The 18,891-nt window shown below is 45.7% G+C and overlaps 1 protein-coding gene across 3 annotated transcripts in view; it reads right to left on the bottom strand.

Annotated features, from left to right (window-relative positions):
- Positions 1-8,220: 8,220 nt before the first annotated feature.
- Positions 8,221-18,891, bottom strand: part of sema3d (sema domain, immunoglobulin domain (Ig), short basic domain, secreted, (semaphorin) 3D) — a 428,206-nt gene continuing 417,535 nt past the window's right edge. For all 3 annotated transcript variants that reach the window (XM_086010839.1, XM_086010838.1, XM_086010840.1), the window contains one exon: positions 8,221-11,163. In XM_086010839.1, coding sequence (XP_085866965.1) covers positions 10,771-11,163 — 393 coding nt within the window. In that variant the 3' untranslated portion in view covers positions 8,221-10,770. The remainder of the gene's footprint in view (positions 11,164-18,891) is intronic.

The raw sequence follows: 18,891 nt of genomic DNA, 5'->3' as shown, positions 1-18,891 counted from the left end.
TGGGTACTGAGCAGCACTTTGCAGGTTCATTTTGATTTGACCATCCTTGTATCGATTTAGAAGAGACTGTGGGGGCTGCACTCTGAGCTCTTTCCCTGGGTCTCTCCATTGTTCATTCCAGCAGATTTGATGTACAGGTCTCTCCAGGCCGAGATTCAAGGCTGCAATGAGCAGGGTGTGGATGGAGAGCAAGATCGACCCTCCCCTTTAAGAACTGGCCGGCGCCAGTGTGTCTGTGTTCCATTGCTGACTGACATCACATGAGCTTCACCAGCGCTCTGAGGTAGCGCCTCGCTCCTTGGCGTTAGCGCCTTAAGACAGGTGTGTAGCACCAGATTTAGCGCTCCAATCACTTCCAGGGGCGATAGAAGCCAAGTTTGCAGTTGGAGGCGATAATTAGCGCCAGGTGCTAAACTTTGCGCCCGGCCGATAATTGCGCCCCAAATGGGGCGATACCGAATTTCCCCCCATAGAGTCATAACGGCACAGAAAAAGGCCATTCAGCCCATCGAGTCCGTGCCAGCTCTCTGTAGAGCAATCCAGTCAGTCCCATTCCCCCGCTCTATCCCCGTAGCCCTGCAAGTTTATTTCCCTCAAGTGAGTGTCTCCGCTTCCACCACTTCCGTTGGCAGCGAGTTCCAGGTCCTCACCACTCGCTGTGTAAAAAAGTTTTTCCTCACATCCCCTCTGTATCTCCTGCCCAAAACCTTAAATCTGTGTCCCCTAGTCCTTGTACCATCAACTAGCAGGAAAAGCCTTTCCCCGTCTAGCCTATCCAAACCCGTCATAATCTTGTACACCTCTATCAAATCACCCCTCAACCTGCTTTGCTCTAATGAAAACAAATCCAGCTTCTCTAAACTGTCCTTGTAGCTAAGATCCCCCATCCCTGGAACCATTCTGGTAAATCTCCTCTGCAACCTCTCAAGGGCCTTCACATCCTTCCTAAAGTGTGGTGACCAGAACTGGACGCAATCTGGAGGTGCCGCCTTTCGGATGAGACGTTAAACCGAGGCGCTGTCTGCTCTCTCAGGTAGATGTAAAAGATCCCATGGCACTATTTCGAAGAAGAGCAGGGGGAGTTCTCCCCGGTGCCCTGGGGCCAATATTTATCCCTCAACCAACATCACTAAAACCGATTATCTGGTCATTATCGCATTGCTGTTTGTGGGAGCTTGCTGTGCGCAAATTGGCTGCCGCGTTTCCCACATTACATCAGTGACTACACTTCAAAAGTACTTCATTGGCTGTAAAGCACTTTGGGATGACCGGTGGTCGTGAAAGGCGCTATAGAAATGCAAGTCTTTCTTTTTCTTTCTTTACTAAAATGTAGCCAATATACCCACAAGGTTCAGTCTTCCTGGCATTATGTCTAACAGAGGAACTATTTGACCAGTTTAAAAAGATGACATTCCTCAGATAGGATATGCTTCATTTGTCAAACATAGAAAACTCAATAAGCCACTGATTCAATTGTGTCGTTCAAATCTATAACGTTATGAACATCAACAAAAAGCAAATACTGCAGGGACTGAAAATCTGAAACAAACACAAAAAGTCGTGGCAACACCCAGCAGGTCAGGCAGCATCTGTGGAGAGAACAGAGACATAACATTTCAGGTAGGGATCCTTCTTATGGAACATTAAGATAAACAAATCTCCAGGAGCTGATTGCTTCCAACCTTGGATATTACAAGAAATAGGAGAAGGAATTGCAGATGTAATTTTCCAAAGTTCTCAGGAATTGTGCCCATGGATTGGAAAATTGCAAATGTCACTCCATTAGTTAAGAATAGAGCGAGGCAGACCCAATTAATTACAGACCTGTCTGTTTGATGTCAGTTGTGGGGAGGTTACTGGAATCTATGCAGAGTGACTGAGCACTTCGACAAGTATGAGCTGATCAAAGAGAGTCCGCATGGATTGGTGAAGGGTCGGTTATGCATGACCAGTCTAGTTGAATTTGTTGAGGAGGCCACTAGCATGATGGATAGGGGAGCGTCTATGGATTTGTCTATACGGACTTTCAGAAGGCTTTTGGTAAGATTCCGCACAAGTGGCTATTAGCAAAAATGAGAGCGCACAGAATTAGAGGTAATATTGTGTCATGGGTTGTTAATTGGTTGGGGGGTAGGAGACAGAGAGTACAGATAAAGGGAACATTCTCCGATTGGCGGGATATGAAAAATGGTGTTCCTCAGGGTTCTGCACTGGCCTTCAGCTTTTCACCATATATATCACTGGCTTAGATGAAGGAATAGAAAGCTATTTTTCCCAGTTTGCAGGTGACACTGAGTTAGGAGGCACACTGAATTCTGTCGATGGGAGCAGAAAGTTACAAAGGGACAAAGACAGAGCAGGTGAGTGGACAACAACATGCATTTATATAGCACCTTTAACAAAGTAAAACTGGCCCAAGGCAATTCACAGGAGTGATTATCAGACAAAATTTGACACCGAGTCACATGAAGAGAAATTAGGATAGGTTACTAAAAGCTTGTTCAGAGAGGTAGGTTTCAAGTAGACAAAGCTATGGTAGATAGAGTTCAATGTGGAGAAGTGTGAAGTAATCCGCTTTGGTTATGAGAATGAAAAATCGCAGGCCTAGAAATTCAGTTGTTAGCGCCAGCCGCTAGCGCCTTAGGAGGAGGAGAAGTGGGGCGCGAAGCGGCTAGCGCCCGGGCGCGGCGCGATCTGCGCCTCTCGCGAACTTCACTCAAGATTTAGTGGCGGCGCTAAACCGCAGCGCCCGCTCAGTTGCGCGCGCAGATCCTGACGTCATTTCATGGTGCAACGCCCTTGGTGCGCCCCGAAGCGGAGCTTCAGTGGCGCCGCCTTCTTTGCGCCTGGCGGCCCCAGCGACTGATAGAGGGGAACGGTTCCCAGTCGCTGTGGGGCGCGGGGGGCGCTATTTAAAGGGGACTCCTCCTGCATTATAAGTGGCAGCCATTTTGTGCCAATCCTTCTGTGTGAGAGACGGATATTTGGAGAGAGACAAAGGCAGAGAGCTTTCTGCTTTGACTCAGCGCTCGCACAGGTACTTCTGGCTTCAGGCCAGAGCTTTGTACTTGGATTTCACTTTCAGTGCCATAGCCTTGAGTCGCCACATATAATGGGGGCTGCAATGGGTGGAAACGTTGGCTTTCTGCATAAGGGATCAGAGACGCCATGAGAGAGTGCCAGTCATGGCCAGACGGAGAAGGGCCAACAGGCGTCGGCACAGGAGGCCTTACCCACCCAGGGTATACCGCCAGCAGTTCTCATATCTGAACATGTCTGAGGAGCAGCGTGTTCGGAGGCTGCGATTCAGAATGGAGGTGGTCACTGAGATCTGCCACCTGCTTCGCAGAGATCTGCAGCCACATCTGAGGAGCAGGACGTCTCTGTCGGTGGCAGTGAAGGTCACGGTGGCTCTCAACTTCTATGCCACTGGCTCCTTCCAATCCGCTACTGGGGACATTGCCAACATCTCCCAGTTTGCGGTACATTGCTGCATCCACCAGGTGAACAATGCCCTTTTCAGAAGGAGACGTCAGTACATCTCCTTCCCCATGACCCTGGACAAGCAGCAAGAGCGTGCAATGGGATTTGGAAGAATAGCGGGCTTCCCCATGGTCCAGGGCGTAGAACTGATGAACCAGCAATGGTCAGGCCTTGCTTCAGGGCTGCAGTGTGCAGGGCATGACAGCCAAACAAGTCGACCCTCCCCCTTTAAGAGCTGACCGGCGCCAGCGTGTCTGCCTTCATTCAGAAACTCCCCGCACCTGCGCTGTGCCCGCCCTCGGTGTTAGCGCCTCGGCACGCTGGCTTAGCGCCTTATGATAGTTGTGCATCGCCTGCTTTAGCGCAGCAGCAACCTCTTGGGGCGATGCAACTGAATATCGGCGAAGGTGGCGCTAAGTTGTGCCGGGCGCTAAATTTAGCGAACGCCCGGCTGTAGCGCCCCAAACATGGCTATACTGAATTTCTAGGCCGCAATGTTTTCTAAAAGGGAAGAGACGAGGATCTGTGGAGGAGTAAAGGGATTGAAGTGTCCATGTACACAAATCACTAAAAGTGAGTGTACAAATACAAAAAGAAATCAAAAAGGCTGATGGAATGTTGGCCTTTATCTCAGGGGCTGGAATACAAAAGTGATGCTTTAGTTGTACAGAGCCTGGGTCAGACCCCATCTGGAGCACTGCATCCAGTTTGCGCACGGTGCCTCAGGAAGGACATATTGCCATGGAGGTTGTACCAGAATATTACTGAGGCTGAAAGGGTTAAATTATGAGGACAGGCTGCATAAATCGAGTTGTTTAAAATGATAAAGGGATTCGATTGGCTAGATTGGGGACGATTTTCCCAGCCCTGAGGAGGCGGGTATGGAGGCAGGACTGCCGGGAAATGGCAGAAATTGGGGGCGGGTGCCCAACCTGCCTCCATGCCATCTTCGCAGGTGGCGGGTTGTTAACAGGCAGAAAATAGGATTATCCTCTTTTTGCCCTCACAAGTGCAGGCTTCCCGAAGGCTCCGAAACCCGCCAGCTCATTGTGGTGAGTACGGTGGCTGCAGGGGTCATAAGGACATAAGAAATAGGAGCAGGAGTAGGCCATTCGGCCCTTCGATGAGATCATGGCTGATCTTCTGCCTCAACTCCATTCACCGGCCCTATCGCCATACCCTTGATGCCCTCACTAGTCAGAAATCTTATCGACTTCTGTTTTGAATATACCCAATGACTGAGCCGCCACAGCCCTCTGGGGTAGAGAATTCCAAAGATTCACCACCCTCTGTGTGAAGAAATTTCTTCTCATCTCAGTCCTGAATGGCCTACCCTTTATCCTGAGGCTGTGGCCCCTGGTTCTAGACTCCCCAGCCAAGGGAAATATTCTCCCAGCATCCACCCTATCAAGCCCTGTAATAATTTTGTATGCTTCAATGAGATCCCCTCTCATTCTTCTGAATTCACGGCCTAGTTTACTCAATCTCTTCTCATACAACAGTCCCGCCATCCCAGGAATCAATCTCGTCAACCCTCGTTGCACTCCCTCTATGGCAAGTATATCCTTCCTTAGGTAAGGAGACCAAAATTGTACACAATATTCCAGATGTGGTCTCACCAAGGCCCTATATAATTGGAGTAAGACTTCTTTACTCCTGTACTCAAATCCTCTTGTAATGAAGGCCAGCATACCATTTGCCTTCCTAATGGCTAGCATGCTGCACCTGCACATTCACTTTCAGTGACTCATGTACAAGGACACCCAGGTCCCTTTGAGCATCTGCATTCCCCAGTCTTTCACCATTTAGGAAATACTCTGCCTTTCTGTTTTTTCTACCAAAGTGGATAACTTCACATTTATCCACATTATATTCCATCTGCCATGTTCTCGCCCACTCACTGAGCCTGTCAAGATCCCCTTGAAGCCTCTTCACATCCTCTTCACAACTGACACTGACACCTAGCTTTGTGTCATCAGCAAATTTGGAAATGTTACATTTAGTCCCCTCATCCAAATCATTGATATAGATTGTGAATAGCCGGGGCCCAAGCACCGATCCTTGCGGTACCCCACTAGTCACAGCCTGCCATCCTGAAAAAGACCCGTTCATCCCTACTCTTTGTTTTCTGTCTGTTAACCAATTCTCAATCCATGCTAGTATATTATCCCCAATTCCATGTGACCTAATTTTGTTCACCAACCTCTTGTGTGGGACCTTATCGAAGGCCTTCTGAATATCCAAATACACCACATCTACCGGTTCCCCTTTGTCTATTCCACTAGTTACATCGTCAAAATGAGGAGGAATTTCTTCACCCAGAGAGTGGTGAACCTGTGGAATTCTCTGCCACAGAGGGTGGTGGAGGCCAGTTCATTAAGTATATTCAAGAAAGAGTTGGATATATTTCTTAAGGCTAAAGGGATCAAGGGATATGGGGAGAAGGCAGGGACAGGGTACTGAATTTGGATGATCAGCCATGATCTCATTGAATGGCGGAGCAGGCTCGAAGGGCCGAATGGCCTACTCCTGCTCCTATCTTCTATGTTTCTATGTAAAGAACGCCAATAGGTTTGTCAAACAGGATTTCCCTTTCATAAATCCATGTTGACTCTGCCCAATCTTACTATTAGTTTCTAAGTGCCCAGTTATTGCATCCTTTATAATAGATTCCAGCATTTTCCCAACTACTGATGTGAGGCTAACAGGTCTGTAGTTCCCCGTTTTCTCTCCCTCCTTTCTTAAATAGCGGGATTACATTTGCTATCCTCCAATCTGTAGGAACCATTCCAGAATCTATAGAATTTTGGAAGATGACAACCAATGCGTCCACTATTCCAATGGCCACTTCTTTCAAAACCCTAGGATGTAGGTCATCCGGTCCTTGGTATTTATTGACTTTTAGTCCCATTAATTTTGCTAGTACTGTTTTTTCACTAATAATAATTTCTTTAAGTTCCTCATTCTCACCACACCCTTGGTTTTCTTGTATTTCTGGGAGGTTTTTTGTGTCTTCCTCTGTGAAGACAAAAACAAAGTATTTATTTAATTTCTCAGCCATTTCCTCATTCTCCATTATAAATTCTCCCGCCTCTGACTGTAAAGGACCTACATTTACCTTCACCAGTCTTTTCCTTTTCACATACCTACAGAAGCTTTTACAATCTGTTTTTATATTTTTCGCTAGTTTGTGCTGATATTCCATTTTCCTTTCTTTAAAATCAACTTCTTGCTCCCTCTTTGCTGATTTCTAAAAAGATCCCAATCCTCAGGCTGACTGCTTTTTCTGGCAACTTTATAAGCTTCCTCCTTTGACTTAATACTAGCTTTAATTTCGGGGGGCAGGGTGCAAAAGTGTGGTGTGAAGGTAAGTGATGGGTGCAAGAGTGTAGAGGCGAGTATCTGAGGCAAGTGCAAAGTGTTTTTAAAAGTGTACTTACCTTTGTTTCTCCCTGCAGGCTTCAGTTGGTTTGAATACGGAGAGTCTCAGACCTCCGTGTTGCAGATGACAGATGGCCGTTGCATTCTCAGATGCAACAACCATCTCATTTCTGTAAAAGAAAGAGGTTTGATGCGGTCTTGTATTCAAGACCTCATCAAACTGCAGAAATTGCCACTGTTCGACAGCTTCACAGAGCTGTCAAATGATGACAATTCATCTGTCAAAAGTTTTTTGACAGATGAAACATCATACGTTGACGTGCTCTGCAACTGGCTTTCCCTTAATTGGCCTGCTGAGCCCGCTGGGCGGGCTTAACAAAGTCACTCAAGGGAAAATAGCGTGGGTTGGCCACAAATCGATGTAGGCGGGACTAAAACCCAACAAGCAGCAGTCCTGCCTCCAACGCGCCCCCATTCACAAAATCACCCCCAAAGTATTCCTGTGCTGGGGGAATCTAGAACAAGGGGGCATATGTTAGAGTTAGAGTTAGGCCAGTTAGGAGTGAAATCGGGAAGCAGCTCTTCACACAAACGGTGGTGGAAACTCTCTTCCTCAAAAGGCAGCAGATTTTGGGTCAATGAGAATTTCACGATCGAGAATGATAGATTTTTGTTGCCTAGGGGATCAAATGATATGGATCGACAGTAGGTGAATGGAGCTGAGGTACAGATCAGCCATCATCTAATTGAGTGGAGGAACAGGCTCGAGGGGCTGAATGGCCTCCTTCCTGTGTCACAGGAATTTGAAACTGTGACTCCAGCCTATTGCAGTTGAAACCAGCTGTACCCCAAGAGACAGTTTCTGTGTTCCAGGCAGTGGATTTCACATAAATGTTTATTAATCATCTGTGTCATCTTGGGTTACACAACACCGTTATTAATATTCTATTTAACACTTTATTAAATGTGAAGTAGATAGTCATTAAAATCTTGTTCTTCCTTCATATCAATGATTCACAGGTCTGAATGTAGAGCATGAAGATTTCTCCTACAGTTTCTCGTTGATGGCCTTTGACAAGGCTTTAGTCATCCTCACTGAAGGTTTTGTCTCTCTCCCCTTCACTAATTTAGCTAAACACATTTTCACACAGGAGCAAGATTTAGAGCAGCGGTAAAAACAAAGACTTCTTTGTTCAAAGTCTTGGTCACTCACATCTATTTTTTTCATACAAACTTAGAACATCCAGGAAAGTCTAGCCCATAAAGTATTAAGGGACATTTAAAGTGCCCAAAAGCTATTTCCGGAAAATATTTTCACTAAATGCAAGAGTGAAAAGAAAACTCAAAAATGGGAACTTTTTAAATAATAAGGTTTCTACTTTATTAAAATAATACCAAAATATACATTTAACATTCCGACCCCCACTATATGAATACAATGACATGTCATATTTAACATCTTTACATGAAAGGAAAGTAATTCTTATTCTTTAAAGAATATCTCTCTCAAAATGATAGTTTTGATATTTTTCTCATTCCTCCCATTTTCCAGTTTTCTACCTTCGACGATCACCTGTCACCAAATACCTGGCTGCTTTCAGGAGGATTGGAGAGTCTGACCTTCTTCATGCTCATCTCCAATATAAAGGGATTTGCAAAGGACAGTGGTCAGTCACCACAGGACAATTCGCTTGCAGGGTAATCGACCTATTGTACAGATGGTGCCGAGCAGCTCCCGTCACCTCCCGAGGTGACTGATGACACAAGACATTCACGCTTTCTTACATTTACATTTCATCCTCCACATTAAGCCTCCATTAAGTCTCGACAAATACTGACAATACACTTGCCTTAAGGCAGAGTACTGGGCTATTTTATGTTTTATTAGAAGTGCGAGAGATACAACCTCCTTTTAAAACTTGGAATTTGCATTATTGTTCAGCGAGTGAATATTATTTGAAATCAAACCATAAAATTCTAAAACTGGAAAAATATTTGACCATAGTGGACAGACACAAGTTCCAGGTTAAAGAGGAGTGAGAATTCGAACCCTATCGCTCATCTCTGTGAGTGTCCCTCCTCAGTGAACTGGCTGGAGGATGTCTTCCCCTGCCTCCCAGAAGATGCAACACTTTGGCATCACTCTCTGCTCCCTCCAGCAGCCTGGTCAAGAACTGATAACATTCACCCAACTCAGGTAGTCAGGATTGAGCGACACCTAGTCTGATACTCACAAATGCAACCAATAGGTTGGCAAGGAAGATGCTGTAAACCTTCCCCAACCAAACAGTTAAGGACTAGCATGCCAACAATTTCTAACCCCCATTACTTTGAAGGTGGCTTTACAATAAAACCTTATCCCAAATAACAATAAAAAATACCAGTCTATAAGAAGGTTCAACTATTTCAGTACAAAAACATTAAAAACTAAAGATTAAGTAAAGGAATATAATTATTTTTTACAGTGACATTTGTTCTAAAATTCTTTCACTTAAGCTTCCACAATATATGAATCCTGTGTTAAAACATACTCTGATAACAGGTGGAACAGTGGATTCAGTGTATAAAATGTAGTTTAAACAGATACACTATGTCCATTATATTCTCTAGCACTAGATGATGGTAGAGAAACAGAACAAAATGTAAAAATAAAAGATGCAGGATGGCAAAGAATGATTAGGATGTGGCATTAGCCGATTGGTAACTTACAAGATGGCCCTTCTATTTATTTTCTTCTGTATTCGGTCACCTCACCCTGCCCAAGAGGGCGGGCAAACCATCTTCCAATCCCACTCTGTAACTATTGTGAGGAGATATACAACAGCAGGATGGGGTTTGATTCTTCCCGCTGAATTTCCCTCCTTCCCTTCCCTCAAACCGTGATGAAGTGTTGGACATCTGCCCCTCATCTCCGCACCATGACCCGACAGTGGCGATTCACCGTGCGGGCAATCACAAACACAAGTCTGCAAGCTGCTACTGCTCGACTCAGCTCACTGGTGCTGCATTACTGAGCTCCCCACTCGTCTACCACTCCTTAATGTTTCTCCTAGTCCTCACCAGAAACATGTTATGAAGAAAAGGCATTTAAACACAGTAATTATTTCACACTGAGATAAAGATCGTGTAAGATTCATCCCTCCAAAGAGAAAGTGTGAGATTTTTCCCTCATAACATTTTACATCAATTCTCATGCATAGATACCGCTACAGAAACTACAGCAACAAGAATTAAGTTTGTGGTGTTCCATTATACAGTATTGAAGTTGATGAAGAAAAAGATGGAATTAGTCCAGTAATAACGGCATTTTCAATTGAAATTCCAGCTCTCGGGAAAAGAGCCGGAATTGGCTTCTGCCAACTCTATGCAATAAGTCAATAGAGGCGGGTAATGAAAAGATACTTATAGTTCATGGCAAAAATCCATCCCAACAAAATCATCCAATATTTTAGTCACCAACTGAAAAAATGTTCAGTCATAATGATTACTGCAATTTATAAATGTCTCAACTGTGACGTACATGACGTCATGAATGCAGTCCCGGAGCAGAGTGACGTCGATAAAATCCATCAACAGCTTGTGCCTGCAGCTTCTTCACAAAGCGAGAGGTTTGTTGATAGGGCGATCTGGAGTAAGGTGGGAGGAGGCTCGTGTGGAGCACGAATGGCCTGTGTCTGTGCTGTACATTCTGTGTAATGGAGTATTAGAGGTGACTGAAATTGCACACCTAGAGGTCTCTGTCTCGGTTTTGATGTCTTTGAATACATCGTTTGGAAATGCAAGTCCTTTTTTATTGTAAGTATCTTGTTCGTGCTCCAAAAGAGTAAGAACAGTATCTAAAGGAGGCTTTGTCTTCTGAACAGAATTTAAAGCTGCAGAATTCAGGTTTCCCTCCTAACCATCAGCCTACGCGTGGTGTCTTCGATTCCGATTCTTCTTCATTTCCTGCATGTGCTTCCACTTTCCAGCGGCTCTGCTCTTCTGCCGTCGTTTCTCCCGGTGCCACAGCTGCTCGCAATAGTCGTCCACGGTGAAGCTGGCACTGCTCAGCAGCTGCACGTAATCCTTGTACCTCAGCCGTGACTCCGAGGCAAAATCCCTGCTCTTCCCCTCCTCGTCCTCAGCCTTCTGTGCACTCTCCATCTGCTCGTTCTCTATGACTTTCAAATTCAGTCTGATGATTGTGTGAGTAAATGTTTGCTCCTGAGCTTTGCAGTAGTAAAGGCCCGCATCTTTTCTCTGCACGCTACGAATCAGAAGACCATATTCTGTTTTGATGATCCTTTCATCAGTTTTTATCTAGGAGATAAAAGTGAAATAGAATACATATCATAGAATCATAGAATGATACAGCACAGAAGGAGGTGACGTAATAAAACTCACTACACACTTGGTTTGAGTATAAAACAAGGCTTTAATCAACTTGTTTCAGAACATGGAGGTCTAGTTGTACTTCACTAGCTCCTTGTCTTACAAAATGTCCCTGGAAAGCTGGGGCCCACGCCCGAGTATTTATACTCCTTGGACGGCGCCACCAGCTGGCCGTCCAGCATTATTTCATAAGTAGTTTCTTGATGAGGATGAGATTTATAAGAGGCCATTCGGCCCGTCGTGCCTGTTCCAGCTCTACAACTTATAAATTGGCATAACAATCCAAAGCTCATATTCAACTATTCCAACATTTAAATAAATGATTTGTTATGTAACCAACAAATACAAACAAATACACCATGGACCATTCATTGTGAAAAAGGGTAAGAGTTTGGGGTTTATTAAAGAAGTTAATGACAAAATATAATGATCATACACAAGGACAGGCAGACAGGTTTAACGTCCCATTCAAGAGAGGACGGAGTAGAACTTCTGTGGAAGTTTGCCTGATTGGCTGCTATTGCTTCGGCAGGAGACTGGCAGAAACACCGACCAAAAAAAGTTAAACTGTTTCCACCGGTGGGCGATTAGAATTATCATAGATTGGTTACAGCACAGAAGGAGGCCATTCGGCCCGTCAAGCTCATGCCAGCTCTCTGCAAGAGCACTTCAGCTAGTCCCACTCCCCCGCCCTTTCCCCGTAGCCCTGCAGATTTTTTTCCTTCAGGTACTTATCCAATTCCCTTTTGAAAGCCATGATTGAATCTGCCTCCACCACCCTTTCAGGCAGAGCATTCCAGATCCGAACCACTCGCTGCGTAAAAAAGCTTTTCCTCATGTCGCCTTTGGTTCTTCTGCCAATCACCTTAAATCTGTGTCCTCTGGTTCTCAACCCTTCCATCAATGGGAACAGTTTCTCTCTATCTACTCTGTCCAGACCCTTCATGATTTTGAACACCTCTATCAAATCTCCTCTCAACCTTCTCTGCTCCAAGGAGAACAACCCCAGCTTCTCCAGTCTATCCATGTAACTGAAGTCCCTCCTCCCTGGAACCATTGGGAGAACCCCTGCAGAAATTCCAGGCGGACATCGGTGACCCTTCCCTTCTCTCTCCATCCTAGGATCTTAGAGCATCCCAGTAGTTCAGACAACAATAAAAACAACTGCAATTTCTACAGCAACTGTAACATTAAAAATATGTCTAAAGATGCTTCAGGAATAGACGTATGGAAAACAGACAGTGCAACAAGTCAATACATGTCTCCCAATCAGGCGGCTGAGACTTCAAGCCCCTAGCCTGGGGATCACCGAAGCCTTTGGTTGGAGCACTCTGAAGCAATTAGAATTTGAATAATGGCCTCCCCTGGCCTATTGTACTGGAATGATATGATGCTAACCAATCACAAAGCAGCACTGAAAGGAAGCATGAGGAAATTGATGAGCGATTCAGTTCCAGCGTTGAAAAGGTGCAAGGTGATAAAAGTGGAGACAGGATCAGAGTTTCAGGTTCACAAATACCTAATGTTGGAGTTCTGAAGGAGACTCCCCAAAAAATGACACTGGCCTGGAAATTTCCGGGCCCTGATGGAACAGTGCAAGTGTGACGGGGACAGACTCAAACCCGCCGAAACTGGAGCAAGTTGGCACCGTCAGAAACCCCTGGGTTAGTTAATTTAAACAATGACAAGACAAGGGCGAGGCTCCTGCCAGGAATGAGCCGGGTGTGCCAGGGAGCTCTGAAAATCCAGGACTGGGATAGAGCAAGGAACAGACTCGCCTAATTAAAGAACTGCATGCAGTTAAAGAACAGCATCTCGGAAGAGAGGCTGAAATGGTTGTGCCGACATCTAGCATTTACCGGCAGCTGAGAGCTTTAATTCATGTCTACAGGATTTGAGTCCTCGTCGAAGAGTAGGATATCAGTGTTGGGGAATGGAATATTTTTCCCATGTGAAAGATCCCATGGCACTTTTTGAAGAAGAGAGGAAGAGTTGCCCAGTGTCCTAACCAACATTATCCCTCAACCAACACTACTAAAAACAGATTATCTCGTCATGTATCTCATTGCTTTTTGTGGGATCTTGCTGTACACAAATTGTCAGCCATGTTTCCCTACATTACAACAACGACTACACTTTAATTGTACTTGATTGGCTGTGAAGCATTTTGAGAAGTCCTGAGGTCATGAAAGGCTCCATAGAAATGCAAGTTTGTTCATTCGTATCGGGCCAAACATTCTCAGTTCACTAGCAAAATACTGCAGATGCTGGAAATCCGAAATAACAAGAGGAAATGCTGGAAAAACTAACCACGGATGTTGCCTGGCCTGCTGAGTTTTTCCAGCATTTTCTGTTGTTATTCTCAGATCAATGTTTTAACTCAAATCTGAGGACAGAGCTGCCCTTCGCACTAGTGTGGGGCATCTCACTTTCCACACCAGCCATTTTTGTGATCTCTAAACTAGATTGCCAAATTGTGGGCAGTTTCGTGCAACGAGCTTGCTTCCACTTGGAACTAGATCAAGACTGGCCAAAATAATTTAATTTAGACCCTTTCTAGCCACCTCACCGAGGGAACGGGAGAGCTGAATTTTCACAACTTAGTCCCAGAGTTTAACAGACGATATTCTGACCCACTGCACCACCTGCTCGCTCATAAATTCAGTGAAATTACCACAAGAATGAGCTAATTCTGTTTAGTTTATTAAATTCGTATTTAACGTGATTTCCTACAATCGTGGAAAGCTCACTTGCTATTGTTCCATCGTGTTATTGTGTGTGGGACCAGCGTATGTGATATTGCACAATTAATCAAACACAGTTTGTATTGGGCTGCCCCTCTGATCATCCTGCATTCTCAGCACACAATTATTGTTGAAATGATTAATTAAAAGCAAACATTTATTCAAAAGTCAACTCTTCATTTACATTTTCCAGCTCTAACATTATTAATATTGGAGTAATTGTACACCTGGGATCCATTCAAAACAGCAAATATATGTAAAAGGAACCAAGAAACATAAATCAAGTTCTTAAAGGAAATCGGTGGTAAGTTACCTCTGTGTATTTGACAGAGCTCCAAATTCTGAACCCATTGTAATGGTCTGGTAATATATCTATACACTGCATTTTAATTCTTCCACTAGAGGAAAATAATTATGGAAAATATGTGCTTTGAATGCATAGATACTGAGGAGTGTAGAGGAACAGAGGGACCTTGGAGTGCATGTCCATAGATCCCTGAAGTTCACAGGACAGGTATTACACAGGATTACATCGGATATACGGCACAGAAACAGGCCATTCGGCCCAACCAGTCTATGCCAGTGTTTATGCTCCACTCGAACCTCCTCCCGTCTTTCTTTGTCTAAATCTATCAGCATAACCTTCTATTCCCTTCTCCCTACTATTCTTGTCCAGCCTCCCATTAAATGCTTCTATACTATTTGCTTCAACCACTCCCTGTGGTAGCGCGTTCCATATTCTCACCGCTCTCTGGGTAAAGAAGTTTCTTCTGAATTCCCTATTTGATTTCTTGCTGACAATCTTATATTGATGGCCTCTAGTTTTGGTAGGTGAAGAGGTTAAGAAGGCATACGGCACACTTTCCTTTATTAGCCGAGGCATAGAATATAAGAGCAGGGAGTTTATGCTTGAACTGTATAAAACATTAGTTAGGCCTCAGCTAGAGTACTGCGTACAGTTCTGGTCACCACATTACAGGAAGGATGTGATTGCTCCAGAGAGGGTTCAGAGGAGATTTATGAGGATGTTGCCAGAACTGGAAAATTTTAGCTATGAGGAAAGATTGGAGAGGCTGGGGTTGTTTTCTTTGGAACAGAGGAGGCTGAGGGGAGACTTGATTGAGGTGTATAAAATTATGAGGGGCCTAGATAGAGTGGATAGGAAGGACCTATTTCCCTTAGCAGAGAGGTCAATAACCAGGGGGCAGAGATTTAAAGTAATTGGTAGAAGGATTAGAGGGGAGTTGAGGAGAACTTTTTTCACCCAGAGGGTGGTGGGGGTCTGGAACTCACTGCCTGAAAGGGTGGTAGAGGCAGAAACCCTCATCACATTTAAAGAGTACTTGGATAGGTACTTGAAGTGCCGTAACCTACAGGGCTACGGACCGAGAGCTGGAAAGTGGGATTAGGCTGGAGAGCTCTTTTTCGGCCGGCACAGACACGATGGGCCGAATGGCCTCCTTCTGTGCTGTAAAGTTCTATGATTCTATGAATGGTTATTTTAATTTTGAAAAATGTATTTAAACTCTAATGTGTAAGATTTTCGTCCTTTGACTAGCCATATATATAAAATATATTTTATAATATAGAAACATAGAAGATAGGAGCAGGAGTAGGCCATTTGTCCCCTCGAGCCTGTTCCGCCATTTAATGAGATCATGGCTGATCATCAATAATAGTGATTGTAAGTATTTTGCAGCCTCAGTATCAATGTTCGGAACATCAGATCACTGGAGTTATATTAGCCAGGGTCACGGCGCAATTATGGCTGCATTCTTTTTTTTATTGGTTCATGGGATGTGGGCATCACTGGCAAGGCCGGCATTTATTGCCCATCCTTAGTTGCCCTTGAGAAGGTGGTGGTGAGCCACTTACTTGAACCGCTGCAGTCTGTGTGGTGAAGGTGCTCCCACAGTGCTGTTAGGGAGGGAGTTCCAGGATTTTGACCCAGCGACAATGAAGGAACAGCGATATATTTCCAAGTCAGGATGGTGTGTGACTTGGAGGGGAACCTGGAGGTGGTGGTGTTCCCATGCGCCTGCTGCCCTTGTCCTTCTAGGTGGTAGAGGTCGCGGGTTTGGGAGGTGCTGCCGAAGAAGCCTTGGTGAGTTGCTGCAGTGCATCTTGTAGATGGTGCACACTGCAGCCACGGTGCGCCGGTGTGGAGGGAGTGAATGTTTAAGGTGGTGGATGGGGTGCCAATCAAGCGGGCTGCTTTGTCCTGGATGGTGCCGAGCTTCTTGAGTGTTGTTGGAGCTGCACTCATCCAGGCAAGTGGAGAGTATTCCATCACACTCCTGACTTGTGTCTTGTAGATGGTGGAAAGGCTTTGGGGAGTCAGGAGGTGAGACACTCGCCACAGAATACCGAGCCTCTGACCTGCTCTTGTTGCCACAGTATTTATCTGGCTGGTCCAGTTATGTTTCTAGTCAATGGTGACCCCAGGATGTTGATGGTGGGGGATTCGGCGATGGTAATGCCATTCAATGTGGTTAAACGCTCATTTGTTGGAGATAGTCACTGCCTGGCACTTGTGTGGTGCGAATGTTACCTGCCAAGCCTGAATGTCGTTCAGGTCTTGCTGCATGCGGGCATGGACTGCTTCATTATCTGAGGAGTTGCGAATGGCACTGAACTCTGTGCAATCATCAGCGAACATCCGCACTTCTGGCCTTATGCTGGAGAGAAGGTCATTGATGAAGCAGCTGAAGATGGTTGGGCCTAGGACACTGCCTGAGGAACTCATGCAGTGAATTCCTGGGGCTGTGATGATTGACCTTCAACCACCACAACCATCTTTCTTTGTGCTAGGTATGACTCCAGCCAGTGGAGAGTTTTCCCCCCGATTCCCATTGACTTCAGTTTTACTAGGGCTTCTTGATGCCACACTTGGTCAAATGCTGCCTTGATGTCAAGGGCAGTCACTCTCACCTCACCTCTGGAATTCAGCTTCTTTGTCGATGTTTGGCCCAAGGCTGTAATGAGGTCTGGAGCCGAGTGGTCCTGGAAGAACCCAAACTGGACGTCAGTGAGCAGGTTATTGGTGAGTAAGTGCTGCTTGATAGCACTGTCGATGACACCTTCCATCACTTTGCTGATGATTGAGAGTAGACTGATAGGGTAGTAATTGGCCGTATTGGATTTGTCCTTTTTTTGTGGACAGGACATACCTGGGCAGTTTTTCACATTATTGGATAGATGCCAGTGTTATAGCTGTACTGGAACAGCTTGGCTAGAGGCGCGGCTAGTTCTGGAGCACAAGTCTTCAGCACAATAGCCGGGATGTTGTTGGGGCCCACAGCCTTTGCTGTATCCAGTGCGCTCAGCCATTTCTTGATATCACGTGGAGTGAATCAAATTGGCTGAAGACTGGCTTCTGTGGGGACCTCAGGAGGAGGCCGATATGGATCATCCATTCGGCACTTCTGGCGGAAGATGGTTGCAAACGCTTCAGCTTTGTCTTTTGCACTCACGTGCTGGGCTCCACCATCATTGAGGATGAGGATATTCATGGAGCCGCCTCCTCCAGTTAGTTGTTTAATGGTCCACCACCATTCATGACTAGATGTGGCAGGACTGCTGAGCTTTGATCTGATCCATTGATTATGTGATCGCTTAGCTCCATCTAGAGCATGCTGCTTCCACTTTTTAGCATGCATGTGTTGCAGCTTCCCCAGGTTGGCACTGCATTTTTAGGTATGCCTGGTGCTGCTCCTGGCATGCTCTTCCACACACCTAATTGAACCAGGGTTGGGTCCCCTGGCTTGATGGTAATGGTAGAGTGAGGGAAATGCCAGGCCACGAGGTTACAGATTGTGGTGGAATACAATTCTGCTGCTGCTGATGGCCCACAGCGCCTCATGGATGCCCAGTTTTGAGCTGCTAGATTTGTTCTGAATCTATCCCATTTAGCACGGTGGTAGTGCCACACAACACGATGGAGGGTGTCCTCAGTGTGAAGACGGGACTTTGTCTCCACAAAGACTGTGCGATGGTCACTGCTGCCATGCTGTCATGGACAGATGCATCTGCGACAGGTAGATTGGTGAGGATGAGGTCAAGTAGTTTTTCCCTCATGTTGGTTCTCTCACCACCTGTCGCAGGCCCAGACTGGCAGCTATGTCCTTCAGGACTCGGCCAGCTCGGTCAGTAGTGGTGCTACCGAGCCTCTCTTGATGTTGTATATTGAAGTCCCCCACCCAGAGTACATTCTGTGCCCTTGCTACTCTCAGTGCTTCTTCCAAGTGGTGTTCAACATGGAGGAGTACTGATTCATCAGCTGTGGGAGGGTGGTAGGTGGTAATCAGCAGGAGGTTTCCTTGCCCATGCTTGACCTGAAGCCATGAGACTTCATGGGGTCCGGAGTTAATGTTGAGGGCTCCCAGGGCCACTCCTTCCTGACTGTATACCACTGTGCCACCACCCCTGGTGGGTCTGTCCTGCTGGTGGGACAGGACATACCCAGGGATGGTGATGGAGGAGTTTGGGACATTGGCTGAAAGTTATGATTCTGTGAGTATGACTATGTCAGGCTGTTGCTTGACTAGTCTGTGGGACAGCTCTCCCAATTTTGGCACAAGTCCCCAGAGGAGGACTTTGCAGAGTCTACTGGGCTGGGTGTGCCGTTGTCGTGTCTGTAGCCGGTGCCGAGGTCGACGCCGGGTGGTCCGTCCTGTATTATTCTTATTATTTTCATATCTATTCCCCTTAATATCATATTGTGGAATTATCCACAGAAAATTATGCTCCAACAGAAATTGTCCTGCTCTCTCTGTACTACTCCCAGCTCTTGCCTGAGCTACTGCTGCTCTTCCGGGGCATCGCACACTGTGAGCAGGAATGAACATAGGAACATAGGAACAGGAGGAGGCCATTCAGCCCCTCGAGCCTGCTCCGCCATTTAATGAGATCA

Source organism: Somniosus microcephalus, chromosome 17 (genome assembly GCF_052327205.1).
Source record: "Somniosus microcephalus isolate GS21.2 chromosome 17, FLI_Smic_1.0, whole genome shotgun sequence".
In the NCBI taxonomy this organism is placed as follows: domain Eukaryota; kingdom Metazoa; phylum Chordata; class Chondrichthyes; order Squaliformes; family Somniosidae; genus Somniosus; species Somniosus microcephalus.
The sequence above is the reverse complement of the archived record's forward strand: the minus strand, read 5'-3'. Positions and strand labels throughout refer to the sequence as shown.